This window comes from Vicia villosa, linkage group LG5 (genome assembly GCF_029867415.1).
Source record: "Vicia villosa cultivar HV-30 ecotype Madison, WI linkage group LG5, Vvil1.0, whole genome shotgun sequence".
Classification (NCBI taxonomy): Eukaryota; Viridiplantae; Streptophyta; class Magnoliopsida; order Fabales; family Fabaceae; genus Vicia; species Vicia villosa.
In genome coordinates, this window is record NC_081184.1 from 136834052 (window position 1) to 136849258 (window position 15207).

A 15207-nucleotide genomic window follows, 5' to 3' on the forward strand; every position below is an offset into this window, starting at 1 on the left:
TCCATTTTTCATATGGAGAAATTCCAGTTGTTTTTAATGGAGTTCTATTCATTATGTGACATGCGGATAATAATGCTTCACCCCACAAATTAAATGGCAATTCTGAATGCATTAACATAGCATTAATCATTTCTTGATGTGTTCTATTTTTTCTTTCGGCCATGCCATTTTGTTGTGGTGTGCGAGGCGTAGAACATTCGTGTATTATGCCATATTCTTCACAATATGCATCAAATTCTGCTGAAAAATACTCACCGCCTCTATCACTTCTAAGTACTTTTATGGTAGTACTTAATTGATATTCCACTTCCGCTTTATATGTTTTAAAGACATTAAAAGCATCATATTTATGCCTTAGGAGGTATACATGTGTGAACCTAGAACAATCATCGATAAACGTTATAAAATAACGGTTTCCCCCTCGGGTTAACATTCCATTGAATTTACACAAATCAGAGTGCACAAGGTCAAGAACATTTGTTTTTCTTTCAACACTTTTGAAAGGTTTCTTTACCATTTTTGATTTAACACATATTTCGCATTTTCCGAAATCATGAATGTTACATGATATCAATCCATATTTAATTAGTCTATTCATAGTACTAATACCAATATGTGCTAATCTAGAGTGCCATAATGAAATAGATTCAAGCATATAAGCAGAATTAGAAATTTCATTAATAATATTGTCAGTAGTACAAAGTTTGATCATTCCTTCAGCGGAATATCCTTTTCCTACAAATATACCATTACGGGTCAATATTAACTTGCCCGATTCATATACAGATTTAATACCCGGTTTTCCCAACAAGTCCCCACTAACAAGGTTTCTATTCATGTCGGGAACATGAAGAACATTGACAAGAGTGACTTTCTTTCCAGAGGTGAAGTTGAGTTCGACGGATCCTGTTCCAACGACTCTTGATCGCACTTCATTGCCCATTTGGACTTCCTGTCCATCATTGACTTCGGTATAGGTTTTGAATGCCGCTTTATCATAAGATACATGTACAGTTGCACATGTGTTATACCACCATCCTTGGACTTTTCCTTTGATGGCCATAATTTCACTTACAGTAGCGATTATGTCGTCATTAACATGAACAACATTAACCTCAATTTTGGGCTTGTTGTGCCTGCAATCTCGAGCATAATGTCCGGGTTTGCCACATGCGTAACATCCATTTTTAGTGCCTTTTTGTCCGCCAGAGTTTTTGAACCTGTTATAATCTTTCTTTGGACCAAGATGGTTTTTTGTACCATCATATTTTTTCTTTCCCTTCGCAGCAACACTATTTGCCTTTGCAAATCCAACGGACTCGGTTTTTTCACGATCCTTCGTTTCTTCCTCGATTCGAAGGTGTTTCTGAAGTTTCTCCAACGAGAAATCCTCAGAAATATGCAGCAATTTCTTTCTCTATCCTTTCCATGAAGATGGCAATTTTGCTATGATTGCACCGACTTGGAAAGCTTCAGGGACATCAATTTTCACGGGTTCACGAGAACTAGTAACTCGTGTACTTGTGCAAGAATAGGCTTGGAATCCAACATTTTAAAATCAAAGTATTTAGATATTAAGAACTTTTTTGTACCTTCTTCTTCGGCCTTAAATTTGAATTCAAGCGCTTTTCAAATTTCCTTTGCAGATGTAGTATTAGTGTAGAGATCATAGAGACGGTCGGATAATGTGTTCAGAATATGTCCACGACATAGCAATTCATCTTCCTTACGTTTCTTTCTCTCCTTTTTAATTTCATCGGTGTCATCCGCAGTTGGTTCTGGAATTTCCTCCAAATCAGGATCCAAGACATATTGAATTTTCAGAGTAGTCAGGAGAAATGTCATTTTGTCTTGCCAACGGGTAAAGTTTGTTCCATCAAAACGATCTAGTTTCACAAGGTCCTGGTTCATCAGTTTGATGCTTGAAACAGAAGCGTCAGTGGCCATGGTTTGAGATACTATAAGATTGTTAGAAAATATAAGTTTCAATCGAATGGACCGAGGCTGGAATCGTGAATGGAATCACTTTCCTTATAGTATTTCAAGCACTCTCGAATGTCTTAGAGTTTCAATGCAGGAATACCTAGGATAATTCAGCCTTATCGAGTTTGCGCAAGACCGGCGAAAACTCGAAATGCAGCGAAGAATGCTCTGGAATTTTTAGAGGAATTTCGGTTTTGTGATGTGACATTCTGAATCCGAAATCATATTTTTATAGGCCAAAATAATATTGTTTCACAAGGTTGCGACCCTTGGTGAAACAATATAATTTTCAAAAGTTAGGACTGTTGGCACTTACATTGGTTCATGCACCATTTGCATGGTTTCACTTCTGCATTATTTCGTGAACAATTGCCAACTTTTCGAAATTCAAATCACGGACACTGAGCAAAATGTAACAACCGGCTGAAGGCCGGCCGAAGCCGCCTCAATAACGCCGCGAATAGCCCCGATGCAAAGTGCTGTCTACAAGTCGCCACTAGCGCCTCTACGCCCACGCGCACGCCCCTAGAGTCGGAGCCGGTGGCGACACCGGCGAGTGGTTGTAGGATTACTTTCCGAATTCAAATCACGGACACTGAGCAAAATATAACAACCGGCTCACTTTATTACATGCATTTATTAGCATTTACTCACTTTCACCATTTTGTCATTTTAGAACCCAACTCGTAATTTTTATTGAATTAATTACAACAAATACAAGATTGTAATTAGGTGAGATGGTAATAATATTTTACTCTCTTAGTGCATAGGCCTATTTCTCTTTATTTTTTCTTCAGATCAATTCTAAAATATTTTATCACAATACTCCACTTTCTCTCTCTTTTCGGTTTCTCACCATGTAAAACACAAACCATAAATAAAACCAGTCTAAAACGAAAGCAAACAGAAAATTTGAAGAAAAGAAAACGTTACTACAAATATCGAAGATCACACCTTCATCGAACGTCTGAAGTAAAATTGGCTCCATCTGTGTAAAGTTCGATGGGTAGGGTTTTCTTTCTTGATTTAGAAGGAAGAGCTTACCGATGCGTATTCTGTCAAACCCCTCTTGCCCTTGCCGATCATGTTCTCTCTCGGGTATTCATTCCCTCAACCCTTTTCTTCTTTATCCTTGTTTTTCGTTAATAGTTATTCGAGTCTTTGCTTTTTGTTGAAATTTAATTATATATTCATGTTTCAAGATTGATGATTTTAGTCTCTGATTTGAGGTAAACGTAAACCCTAGTGTATGGTGTTTGCAGTTTTGAATTGCTTGAGTGATATATAAGATGATGATGTTAGGTTGATAATTGTGGTGAGTGTAAGTTCTTTCATGTGTTTAATGAATTCATGGGTTTGGAATTGATGTGATAAGTTTTTGGTTGAAAATTCAGTGATGGAAAGGGATTTTGTAAATTTAGTCTGCAAAGAATCATATTGGGAGATGGTGTTGCGTCGCGGAAGTTAATATGAAACATTGATTTTACTTTTAGGTAGATTGAATCATGCCATTCCCTCCATGAATCGAGACACATTCCCTAACGGGAAGATGCAAAAAAAGGGTGATAGAAATAGAATCTTGTCCTAGATAATTGTTTTTAAAATGATCCTAGTTCTTGTGTACAAGTCTTCTTTCATTTATGGATTAGCAGTTTGACTGTGGTTTATTTCTTAATGATGATCAGTCATTCAGCTGCAGTCGAGGGAGGGCATACCTTTTCAGCAAAGTGTAAGTTTATTTGAAACAGTTGTTTTTATCCCCTGTTCCCTGCCCTTTTCTCCATTTCTCTCCATGTTCATTATCATGCTTTAATATAGATCTACTTTGATATCTTTAAGTATTGTGATTTAGACAAATTTAGTAAACCTTCTCTGCAAAGGCCTCCCGACCCCTACCCCTGACCATCTTTTCTCTATTGATATGGAAAATGAATTAAAACACTATGCATTTATCATTGATATGAAATATTATGATTTTTTCTCTGGCCTGCACAATTAGCGCCTTTTCTTGCCATGAACCACTCCATATAGCATCTTCTTTGACTGACTATTTCGTATATAATTGTTTGTTGACTTTTGGTATTTGATAGGGTGAATGTTACGCTTGGGACTCAAGTAGAGAGATTGATGATATCTGGAATGCATACTGTTGAAGACATATTTTGTTGCTGCTGTGGACAAATTGTTGGATGGAAATATGTGAGCTTTTTTCACCTCGTTTCTTTTATCATACTTTTGGTTTTTTAAGGGGTTACAATCATACATCATGTTGGTAATATAGAATGTTACGAAAATGTAGTCGATAAATACTTTTTTGGGAAAGGTTAATGGACTTGAGTATTTGTTTGTGATATGATAGATTAGCATGATTTAGGCACATGATTTATGATAGGAGGACTTTATGACTCTTTTGATCCTATAACAACCAACCCCATCTAGTTGGAAAAGGATTTGGTTGTTATTTTCGTAATTAAACCTCAAATTCAGAAATGCTATACTTTTTACTTTTTCTTTGGTTTTTAAAGAAATTGGAATTTAATCCCGGGGTTCCACAAGTATTTTTTTATTCAAGAGGTAGTTCACCGACATCATTAATTTTGAGGATCAGACTTGAAAGTTAAAATCAGCAATCGATTTTGATTGAATATGTAGGTAAATCAAAAATTCAAAATATGGTATTTTTAAATGCGTATTAAACAATTTAAATTACCAACAACTTTTAACTAGTACAAGAACACATAGGAACGGATTTTCTGGTTTCCCAATCGATTGTGTTTATGTAATTCGTTTAAAGAAACTCTGGATTTGTTTAATGTGATCCTGCCTGGCTGAAAATCACCAAGCGTTTAAACTTTTGACTCTATGAGGAGAGAGATGGCCTTTGTGTTTATTTAGGAGGATTATCTATTGAAACAAACATTGTAACATCATTGACATGCAAGCACTTGGTTGACTCTTCATGAGTGTCTGCCTCAATCAATTTTGGTCTCCATATATTTGTTAGCATCAATTTCAACAAGCTCAATGCAGTTTGAAGTAATAATGCTTTTGGATTGATTCAGATCATAGCACATGAGAAAAGTGAAGCATATAAAGAAGGGAAATTTGTGCTCGAGAGGTATGGAGTAAAATATGATTGAGTCTTCGATTTTGATCATGTTAAGCTTAGCTAAAATTTGATTACTGTTTATGAATATTGCAGATGGAGGATAGTTGATGACGTTGAAGAGGAATTAAATTTGGATGCTAATGCTAGTTCAAGCGAATCAGATGAAAACCCTTAGCAAGTTGCTTCTTTCATGAATTCAAGTATTGTAGCTAAGCTAGAAAATTCATCACATCGGTAGTCATTTAGTATTCATCAACATAGAATTTCACAAAGAAACTCTCTAGTTGGAGCAGTATAAACCTTGCTTGATTTCAGCATTTATAAATCTTTTCATATGACATTTTGAGATAGTTATCATTTTTACTTGAACTCAATATATGTAATATATGTGGATAGTTAGGTTAGTGTACGTTTGCAGATACAATTTACAGTAGTAGGATTTGTTCTGTTATCATTTTGTTCGAAACAAAAAATATTTTGATCCTTTGTTCAGTTGTTCTTTAGACTGGTTGTGGTTTCCCTTTCATGTAGTAATAGAACATTTGTGTGTATCTGCAAACTCCATGTGAATGGGTTGGCATTTGGAAAGATCAAGGTTTTGAATGGTGATTGCAATTGCAGTTGCTTTGCAGCAATTGCAGGTTAACTGCAGCTGATGCTGTCTGCAATCAAAGCCTGATGCAGATATGGTAGCCATTGCAAGCATTGCAATTCGGTATTAAAAGCTTGTACATGATTATCAAACTGTGGAATTTAACTTAACTAAAAGCTTAGGTTGTTAGATAGCTTGTATATAAGATTGACAAACATTGCGGGAGGACAGGACTCATTGTGAGTGCTTCCCGCGTTTGTTGCATTACTGTGATCGAGTCAATAACCAAATTCAGATCACCAAAAATCATAACAAGTGGTATCTAAAGTCCGGTTTGATATTCAGCGTACAACCAAGTTGGATATGTACAAGTTTATGTGTGACAATGATTTTAGTCTCTGAAGGGTGATGAAAGCCCTTGTCTAGGGCTTGATTGATGCCTTGAAAGGGCCTGCAAAACTTCATGCAACCCTCTCAAATAAGGATAATGATGAAGACTCTGTAGTTAGTTAGCTGCTAGAGGTTACAGATGAAGACTCTGTAGTTAGTTAGCTGCCACAGCGACCCGAAGCATTCAACATGCATGTTCCAACATTTTGTTTTCAGAGTAAGATAGTCACATTAAAACTTAGATCTGGAGCTTACTAATATAAATTAGATGGTAGCAAGCCAGCCTTAAAAATAAGAAATTAAGAGTAAAACATTACTACTCCAAGGTGACAAATGATTTTAACAATGCATAATTGAGTCATAATTTACATCAAAATACAACTCATAAAAGAACGAGTACAATATCCACATATATAATCCCTATTATTTTGAAGATGTTGATGCAGCAACAGAACATGAGCAGTGTCATCAAACACTACATTAGAAAATGCAAAACTCCCCATTGCATTAGTTCTCTGGGTTTGCTGGGAAGAATTTCATAGATAGAGAAGCTTTATAGTAATGTCATTGTATCTACCTAGTACCTTTATTGTGGAACAGTTTGTCCTTTAACAGATCCTGGCTGCACTGCTTCGCATTTCCGGCAAGGTGATATAAAGGACATGAACACTTTCTGTCCAAACCATGTTTTTGTGACAGTTTTTTCCTTGTTTTTAAGATTTCTTGCTTTGACAAGTTGTTCATGGTATTTCCTTGCTCTGCTGCCGTTTTCTCCACTGATATGCTGTTGAATATCAATTTCTAGCAATGATCTTAGGGAAAGTGGGGGATTTGTGAAGAAAGATTTGTTTGGTTGAAATGCAATTGCATGCGGCTTAATTTGTCCATTAGAAATCAACATATCAGCAGGTGTGATCTTGAATGGATTAGCAGCAGTAGAATATGATTCTGTTTTGATAGTAGAAAATTCAAAATCTGGGTTTGGCTTAGATGCTGCATGGTTATTTTGATGTTGTTGGTCTTGAATAGAAACAAGGCCAGCAAAAGAGAATGAATCAGCTGAAATGCTATCTCTTGCTGCATCATGCTTTTTTCTTTGAAGAGTACCCATTGATTTATGACTGAATTGATCCTGTAGGTCATATATATAAAGTTGGGATCCGTTGACACCAAATGTAAGAGTGTAAGTTTGACACGTGATGTCATTGAATCACGACTCATATATATGACCTAGATGTGTTTGCATGTGTTTGTTGCGACTGTTTTGATCCCGGAATAGTGCTTGTTGATTGATCTTCTCTAGATGATTTGTTAATTTTCTTGCTACTGGGATTATCACTGTTTGATGTGTTTTACTAGATCTTGCTGTTTATGAAAGGGTAACTCACAAGGGCCAAGGCTATGCGTGGCCTGCAGATATTGAAGTGACTTTAATTTTCATTCGTTCAAAAATTTTGGAGTATAATTTTCTTTCGGCATATATGCGTAATTTCCGTGAAGTGCTACTGGCTCAATTGTGTGACATTTTTTTTTTAAAATATGTGTGACCCTTCTTAAACTTGGAATGATATATTCAATTAAATTTTGCAAATCTTCAAAAAAGTTGATAATAGAAGAAAATCATGCGGTCCAATTAAAATCAGTACTTCGTTAGTGTTAAAATTTAATTGAATGAGTAAGGGTTGTTAGACTAAATGAGTAAGGGTTGTTAGTGTTAAATATTGTTTATTCATTCATGAAAAATATGAGAATCATATACCATCAAACTAAAAATGCTTTTAGTTTGAAATGATATATGATCAACACATTTGATACATATGGATTGAACTTCGGTGACTATATTTAGAATTAAAATATGTGAGATTAATCAAAGAGCATTTGAATTTGAATAAGATGATAAGAGATATCTTCTAATTTAATTATAGAGATCTCTTTGAGCATGCATCAATATTAAATTCTCTTAAGGGAGAGTTTTGTCATTCATTGTGGTTTTTTTCGATTTGAGGGATTAGTCTCTGTAATCGCGCGCAGAGAATACTCGATTTCTATCAAAAATATATCATTGTTAGAATAATTATGAGAATTTCTTCAAGGAGTTTTATTAAAGGTCAATGCTACTGTTCTAGTGTTAAATTCTCTTGAGTGAGATTTTTGCGATCCATTGTGATCTTACCTGATTCAAAGAATTAGTCTCGACAGTCGCATTCAGAGGATATTCGATTTATACCAAAAATACATGTCATTGTTAGGAGAATTTTACTTGCTACCCCCAAAATTTTACATGACATCCCCCCATTTTTCATTATTCCAAAAATGCCCTTGATGAAATGAGAAAAAAATTTCCGAACAAAAATTCTGGTAGTGAAAACCAAATTTTCGGTACAGATTAAATTTCCGGTAGTTCATATGAAATTTACGGCACGTTAAAATTTCCGATTGTGCATTTGAAATTTCTAGAGGCGGCTATCCTGGTCCCCTACGTGAGGTGGAGGTGGTGGTGACGGCACGTCGTCAGCATGTACCTCAACATCACAAACCCTAGCACCAGAAGGCCCCAGAACATCAGAAGACCCTACAGTCGGTGGTATGAGGCGAGGGTGTGATATACTGTGATACCACTCTAAGTAACCCTCCTCTCACTGTGAAAGATATTGTACCGGAACTGTGTTAGCTCTAATCTCACGGGCAGAACAGATGAAGTGGCTCTGAAACCATCTGTCAATCCCACCAGCTGGAGCCTCAGGAATTGGACGAGGGATGCCTTGAACAAAACCAAATTTTCACTGACATCTCTCAGGCAGGTGTCTAGCCACGTGGTTCTCCCACCTCATGTGCCTTGAATACAAGGCTGCATCGTCAAATGGACGATGGGGACAGTGCACCGAGTATGGTGTCTAGATGACATTATTTACTATGAGAGCACCAAGCCTCCTCCTGTACTTCATAACACCACCATGAACCTCCTGCCCGCCCTTCCATCTCCTTACTAGTGAAGCACTCGCTGGGACAAGCTGCAACCTCCTTTTCTTTCTTCTTCTAATCCTTCAGGTCATCTTTGTTGAAATGACTGTCAAGGCCAATTAAGGCGACGTAAGGCATTATCTTCGGCATCTCCGAGCTGCTTGGTCGTGCGGGCTTGTCGACAGTTCTGGATGGTGCGTTGATGAAGTTCAAACCTTTTGTGGTCGCTTCGAAGCATCTCCTCCCAGCTTTAATGTCCTCGTGAAGGGTGGTGACGAGCCCCTTTAGAGTTTAGTAATTCATCTTCAAGTGGACAATGAAAGGTACATCAATCAGTTCAGCTAGGGTTGGCCTTTCCAAGATGCACTAGTACAGAGAAGGACAATCCATCACCAGGAACTGGACTTTGACTGACATGGAAGTTTCGACTGCTCACCGGGAAGCTCCTCGTGGTAGAAGGTGATGGGAGATGAAATTCCCTAACATTTGTCGAGGATAGAATTCTAGGCTAAACTTGTATCTATAAGCTCTTCGAATTTCCTTTTCACCGAGCCCACGATGAGTTTGTTGAATCCCCTGCCGGATATGACCATGGCCGAGGAGAAATCTTCTCATGCGATGTGTGTCGATAAGGAGAGAGGATGTTCAACCTCTTTTGGGATGTAGAAATCCTCTTGTCGGGAGATGCTCATGGCGACCTGCAAAGAGGTGGCGGCGTCGTAGAGGGTGGCTTTTCCTCCTCGACTTTCTTAACTTCTCGGGTTTCTTGCCGATGAGCTTCTTTCCTTTTGGTGTATTGTTTCAGATGTCCGTCCCTAATGAGGATTTCAATTGCATCCTTGAGGTGGATACATTCCTCAGTGACATGTTCGTGGCTCTTGTGGAACCGACAATACTTGGTCTTGTCTGCGTTGGGTTGGAAGGTGTTTGTTTAGGGTACTGGACTTTATTCTGGTGGAATTTTGAGTTTGCACACTCTGACAGGATACGCTCTCGAGAAGCGATCAGCAGGGTGTACTCCGTGAAGCGGCCAATAGGTCCTTTGTGATCTCGAGACTCAGAGGCTTATCGTCTCTTCTTTTCTCTCCTTGGCGTGACGCCAGGTGGTCGTCATGCCTTGGGACTCTGGCGCTCTCCTAGTGCTGTGAGTCCCGAGCACTATTGGAAGCTTCATTCTCCTTGTACTGAATGTAATCTTGGTCTTTGAGGAGGAGAGCATCCAACGAGGGAGGCGTTTTGATGCCAACTACTTTGACGAAGTCGTTGCAGGGGCTCAGTCCTTGATCGAGCAGATATTTCTTCATAACATAGGTCGTGGAGACTTGGACGGCTTTCCGATTGAACCTCTCGATGTAGGCTCGGATGGTTTCGTCCTTCCCCTATATGATCACCTCGAGTGTCGCCTCAGATTTTGGGTGACGACGAGAGGTGGTAAAATGCCTCGAGAACTACTTTCATAGTTCCTTTCAGGAGGTGATGGATTCTGGGACAATACTTTTGTACCAGAACATGGCCCCTTTCCTCAGGGTGGCAGGAAACAACATGCACTTAATGGCGCCTTTGACGCTGTGATAGTCGAGTGGAGCATCTATGTTTTTGAGATGCTCGTCGGGGTCAATCGTGTTGTCGTATGTTCCCAAATTTGGGGGGTTTTTCTAGACCCTTTGGAAAAGGAGCGTCCATGATGGCTTGGGATAGTGGGCCGCAGGGGTCATCTTCATCACTACAGAAAGGCGACTTGATTGGGAACGGTCGTGCCTTGCTCGCCGAGGGCTGTCGTCGTGTCACGACGGTGATTTTCGTGGTCGGCCTTTTGATTTGGGTGAAGGCGAATGATGGTTGTCACCTCGTCGAGCAGCCTTGCTCTTCAATTCTCACGATGTCACTTCTTTATAGATTCTGCAGCTATCAACCAGATCGGTAAAGACTCTAATCTTCTGATAACTAACGACCTTCTTAATCTCTGGGCGCCATCCGTCCTCAAACTTGATGCACTTTGAGAATTCTCAGTATGGCCCATCATAATGCTGATAGAACTTGGCCAGCTTGCCAGACTTCGCAGCATAAGCAGTAACAAACATGCTTCCTTGTTTCAACTCAAGGAACTCGATTTCCTTCTTGCCACGAACTTCCTCAAGAGAGTACTTCCTTAGGAACTCCCGACAGAACACAACCCAAGTCACTTCCTCACCAGCAACTTCCAACCTCTGACGAGTCTCTAACCACTAGTCATCAGCTTCTACTGCCAGCATGTGAGTCCCATAACAAACCTTCTGATCTGGAGTGCAATCCATCACACGGACGATTCTCTCGATCTCCTTCAACCAAGTCATTGCACCATCAGGATCATAGGTACCCTTGAAGATAGGCCGATTCTCTCTCTGGAAGGTAGCCAAACTGCGAGATCCATCATTCTCACCAACGTTCGACTGATGTTCCAAAGCTTGAGCCATAACCTCCATTGCAGCAGCAATCGTATCGTCGTTTCTTCCCGCCATCTCAACTTATCACTACAACACAAATAATAGTTAGAACAATTAACAATACTCGATTGTTAAACGCTACGACACGACACTTGGGCGGACGGACCGACCTGCTTTGATACCACTAATGTAACACCCTAATTTACCAGAAATTAATAGTAAAATAAAACATAATTTCAAAAAATTAGGATCCACCGTCATAATTACACAAAAGCTCATAAAATAGATACACAACACATAACATAAATAATCATGTCTGAAATTCTTTTCTTTTAGTCACAGTGAAAAACAATAGTATGAATCATTCATAAACTGTCAGCATCATTCTTAAAACATAATTGACGATATCGTCTTCAAACCAAATAACAACATAAGTATTAATAGAAACTTCAGCAATGGAGTTTTATAAAGATTCACTCCCAAAACGACAAAAACAAATGCGAAACTCCCAAGTGTTACGTATCAGAGAGACACCGAACCAAATACGCAAAGCAAGGCGATTCCTCAGCTATGCACCATTTTGAGCTACTTCAGATTATCTGCACATTACCAATATAAAGGTAACATTCAAACAGAAGGGGTGAGATATCTTACAATATAAAGGAATGCATGATAAATAATATAAGAGATATAGATCATACATAATTTCACCACTTCATACCATTATAACATCATTCATCATTCAACCACACATCGTTAATCATTAACATCATTTAATTCATCAACCATACCAAAATCATAAGTATGCAATGCAACTGACTCCCTAATATGCATGTGTTACCCAGGGCATCAACCCACATCACTTTGCCAATTTTGGGCATAATCGAGTCAAGCTCACGTCACTTTGCCAATCTAGGCCACGTCATCATCATAATCAATGCAACTATGCAACATTTATATGAGACACATAATGATGCAACACAATTAATCATTCACGTCACTTTGCCAATCTAGACCATGTCATCGTCATAATTGACCATAACAACATCACAACAACCATAAGGCATGCGCCTACACAATCATCCTTGTCATTTCAAATCCATAACAACAATCACATCACAGTAATATATTCTACCAGTATGGAATTATCATTCCAACAACATTCTCATCAGTTATCATCAAAATCCTGGCATTATACACAACACTGACACGCAAAATATTAATTATCAGCAGAAAAATATTTATTTAATAATCTCAAAATTTTAATCATGTTAAAGATAATATTTTTAGCTTTCCAACGGTCCAAACAGTACTTAAATCGGACTTACGGATCAAAAGTTATGAATTATTAAAAAAATGTAATTTTTGAAAAAGTGTCAGGAGTAACCGGTTATTGCAGGGACGGTACCCGGTTACACGTTTACGTAACTCTATTCGCTATTTTCAAAACTCACTTGTAATCGGTTACAGCAGGGCTAGTACCCGGTTACAGCACCCAAAACTCCCAGTTTTCTCTATTTTCCTACGCTGTAATCGGTTACAGCTGAGTTATTACCCGGTTACAGCGTACCCAGTAGCAAAAATTCCTGTTTTTGACAGCAGTTCTCTCTATTCCATTCACTCCAATTCATATCAATTCATTTCACCTTTTAAATCATAATTTTACAGGCCTAATATCACTATCATATGACTATCCAAATACACATACCAATTTCATCAATTGCACACAAATCATACATCAATTCACAACATTCATCAACACTTCAAACATTCAAAGGCTACACAAATATGAGTATAAAATTATGAACACCCAACCTATACCATACTCATCATCATGCCATTCCTTAGAAATTAAGAACCCCACCCTTATCTTAGCAATTTCTTCAAAAATCTCCCTAGCAATTGAGGTTTCCCTTTAGCCCTAACTCTCTCTTCAGCTTCTACGTTCTTTCACAAAATGCTAATTCTCCTTCCTTTCTAAATTTTCCTTTTGTTTTATTCTTCTTACTAACTTCTAATTTGCTACTAATGGGCTCTATTTCACCCCTCCCTAATACTACTTCTACACCACATTAGGCCCAAAATGCTAGTAACCTCATTATATTAATACTACTAATTAATTAATAAAATAGCATAATATTAACTAATCTCCTAATTACATCAAATAATTCACAAACATATTATAAAATAGTTAATTAAAATAATCAGGCGTTACAATGGGTGTATTGGGGGTCTGCCTTATTTGAGAGTATATTATGTGTTGTAACAATTTTCACATAGTGTTATTCTCTAGTTGTCTATTAACAACGGTCGTGGTTTTTTCTCCGGTTTTGGAGTTTCCACGTTAATTTTTTCGTGTTGTTATTTTGTTCCACTTTTTTCTCTATGTATGTTATCTTCTCAACAATAGTTGAATTTGTCATTTCCTAAAGATAAACTCTTTAATGTTGTGAAAAACGGGGCATAGTGATGTCAAATACTAACATATTTTGAGATAAGCTTGATAGCAGAGTTGGAGTCAAAATAACACACTAGATCTTTGATGTCAAGTTCTCTGGTCATCCACAATCCATGATATAGTGTCATCATCTCGGCATGAAAGATATTGGAATTACCAATATTACCCGCAAAACGATTAACTTAAGCACCATCAGCATTTCAAATCAATCCACCAAAATCTGAGACATCAGGATTACCAAGGCTACTACAGACAACATTCAAAAATAATATTACTACCTTTGTGTGCATTCCGCGTAATCGTTCTTGTTGATGAGACAAATTACGCTTAGGAGAACATTTAACTAACCGATTAGCATAATACTTCTATGTTGTATTCTAAACAATTTCAAGTATGTTGAGTCAATTATAATAATTCTGAGCAATATAGATACCATCTAAATTGCCTTTCCATGTTAATCGACCAGGCACCAAATAATTCAAACAAATGGGAAACGCTTTTAGTTGGTCACAAACAACATGAGGAATATTAGCATACAATTAATTGAAGTTCCAACTTTCATCCAAGTAAACATCACTCACTCGCATTTCCAAGTCATGGATGTCCACATAGAGAATCTGCTCTGCTAATTTCTTAACCCCAAACCAATTTGAAAACTAAAAAGATGAGTTCTTATCCCCAAAATCTAAATGCAAAGCCAACTTTAAAGGCAAAGAGAGTTTTCATAATTCTATTCCAAGTAACTGATCTCGGTTTCTTTCTCATATTAAGAAATGTTTCCTCATTAATGTACTTATGCTTCAAAACCTGGACCAATAGAGAATCACAATCCCGGTTGAGACCCCAAACCAGCTTACCCAACATAGAAGTATTAGCCTCTCTTGCTTTCCGGATCCTAAGATCACCTAATTTTTTAGGCTTAGTGATATTATTCCAGTCAATGAGATGCACACCAGAGTTAAAATTACCTTTCCACAAAAAATTCTTAGTCATCCTATCAATAAACTCACAAGTTAGCTAAGGTAGCCAAGCCACATGCATATAATAATTCGGGATGGAGTTCAAGACAAACCTTACCAGAGTCAACCGACCATCTTTATTTAACAATTTGTGTTACCAAGATGCTAATATATTGCTAATTTTATCCTCTAGGAACTCAAAGTCCTTACGCTGAAGACGACCATGCAACATAGAGAAACCCAAGTACTTCTCTAGAGTAAGAGTTCGCTTGATACATGTGCTGGAGATAATTAAATTCATTGTACTTCTCTTAGTGGTAGTGGAGAAGAAC

At 37.8% G+C, this 15207-nt stretch overlaps 2 protein-coding genes across 2 annotated transcripts; one reads left to right on the forward strand and one right to left on the reverse strand.

Moving 5' to 3' along the window:
• Positions 1–2799: 2799 nt before the first annotated feature.
• LOC131602667 (protein yippee-like At5g53940) lies at positions 2800–5543 on the forward strand. The gene is made up of 5 exons (XM_058874836.1): positions 2800–3081; positions 3669–3712; positions 4074–4182; positions 5046–5101; positions 5186–5543. Exons 1-5 carry the CDS (start codon positions 2986–2988, stop codon positions 5265–5267), a joined length of 387 nt encoding a protein of 128 aa, XP_058730819.1. The 5' UTR covers positions 2800–2985; the 3' UTR covers positions 5268–5543.
• A 5498-nt stretch (positions 5544–11041) lies between these two features.
• LOC131605535 (uncharacterized) lies at positions 11042–11533 on the reverse strand. The gene is made up of 2 exons (XM_058877881.1): positions 11306–11533; positions 11042–11260 (listed from the first exon to the last, which is right to left on the reverse strand). Exons 1-2 carry the CDS (start codon positions 11531–11533, stop codon positions 11042–11044), a joined length of 447 nt encoding a protein of 148 aa, XP_058733864.1.
• Between the last annotated feature and the right edge of the window lie 3674 nt (positions 11534–15207).

What these genes read in the sequence shown, in the direction of transcription:
- LOC131602667 (XM_058874836.1), top strand. Translation starts at nt 2,986, where the DNA reads ATGGGTAGGGTTTTCTTTCTTGATTTAGAAGGAAGAGCTTACCGATGC. An exon ending in GCATACCTTTTCAGCAAAGT is followed by an intron (nt 3,713 to 4,073) that starts GTAAGTTTATTT and finishes GGTATTTGATAG; the next exon opens with GGTGAATGTTACGCTTGGGA. An exon ending in AAATTGTTGGATGGAAATAT is followed by an intron (nt 4,183 to 5,045) that starts GTGAGCTTTTTT and finishes GGATTGATTCAG; the next exon opens with ATCATAGCACATGAGAAAAG.
- LOC131605535 (XM_058877881.1), bottom strand. Translation starts at nt 11,533, where the DNA reads ATGGCGGGAAGAAACGACGATACGATTGCTGCTGCAATGGAGGTTATG. An exon ending in ATTGCACTCCAGATCAGAAG is followed by an intron (nt 11,261 to 11,305) that starts GTTTGTTATGGG and finishes GCTGATGACTAG; the next exon opens with TGGTTAGAGACTCGTCAGAG.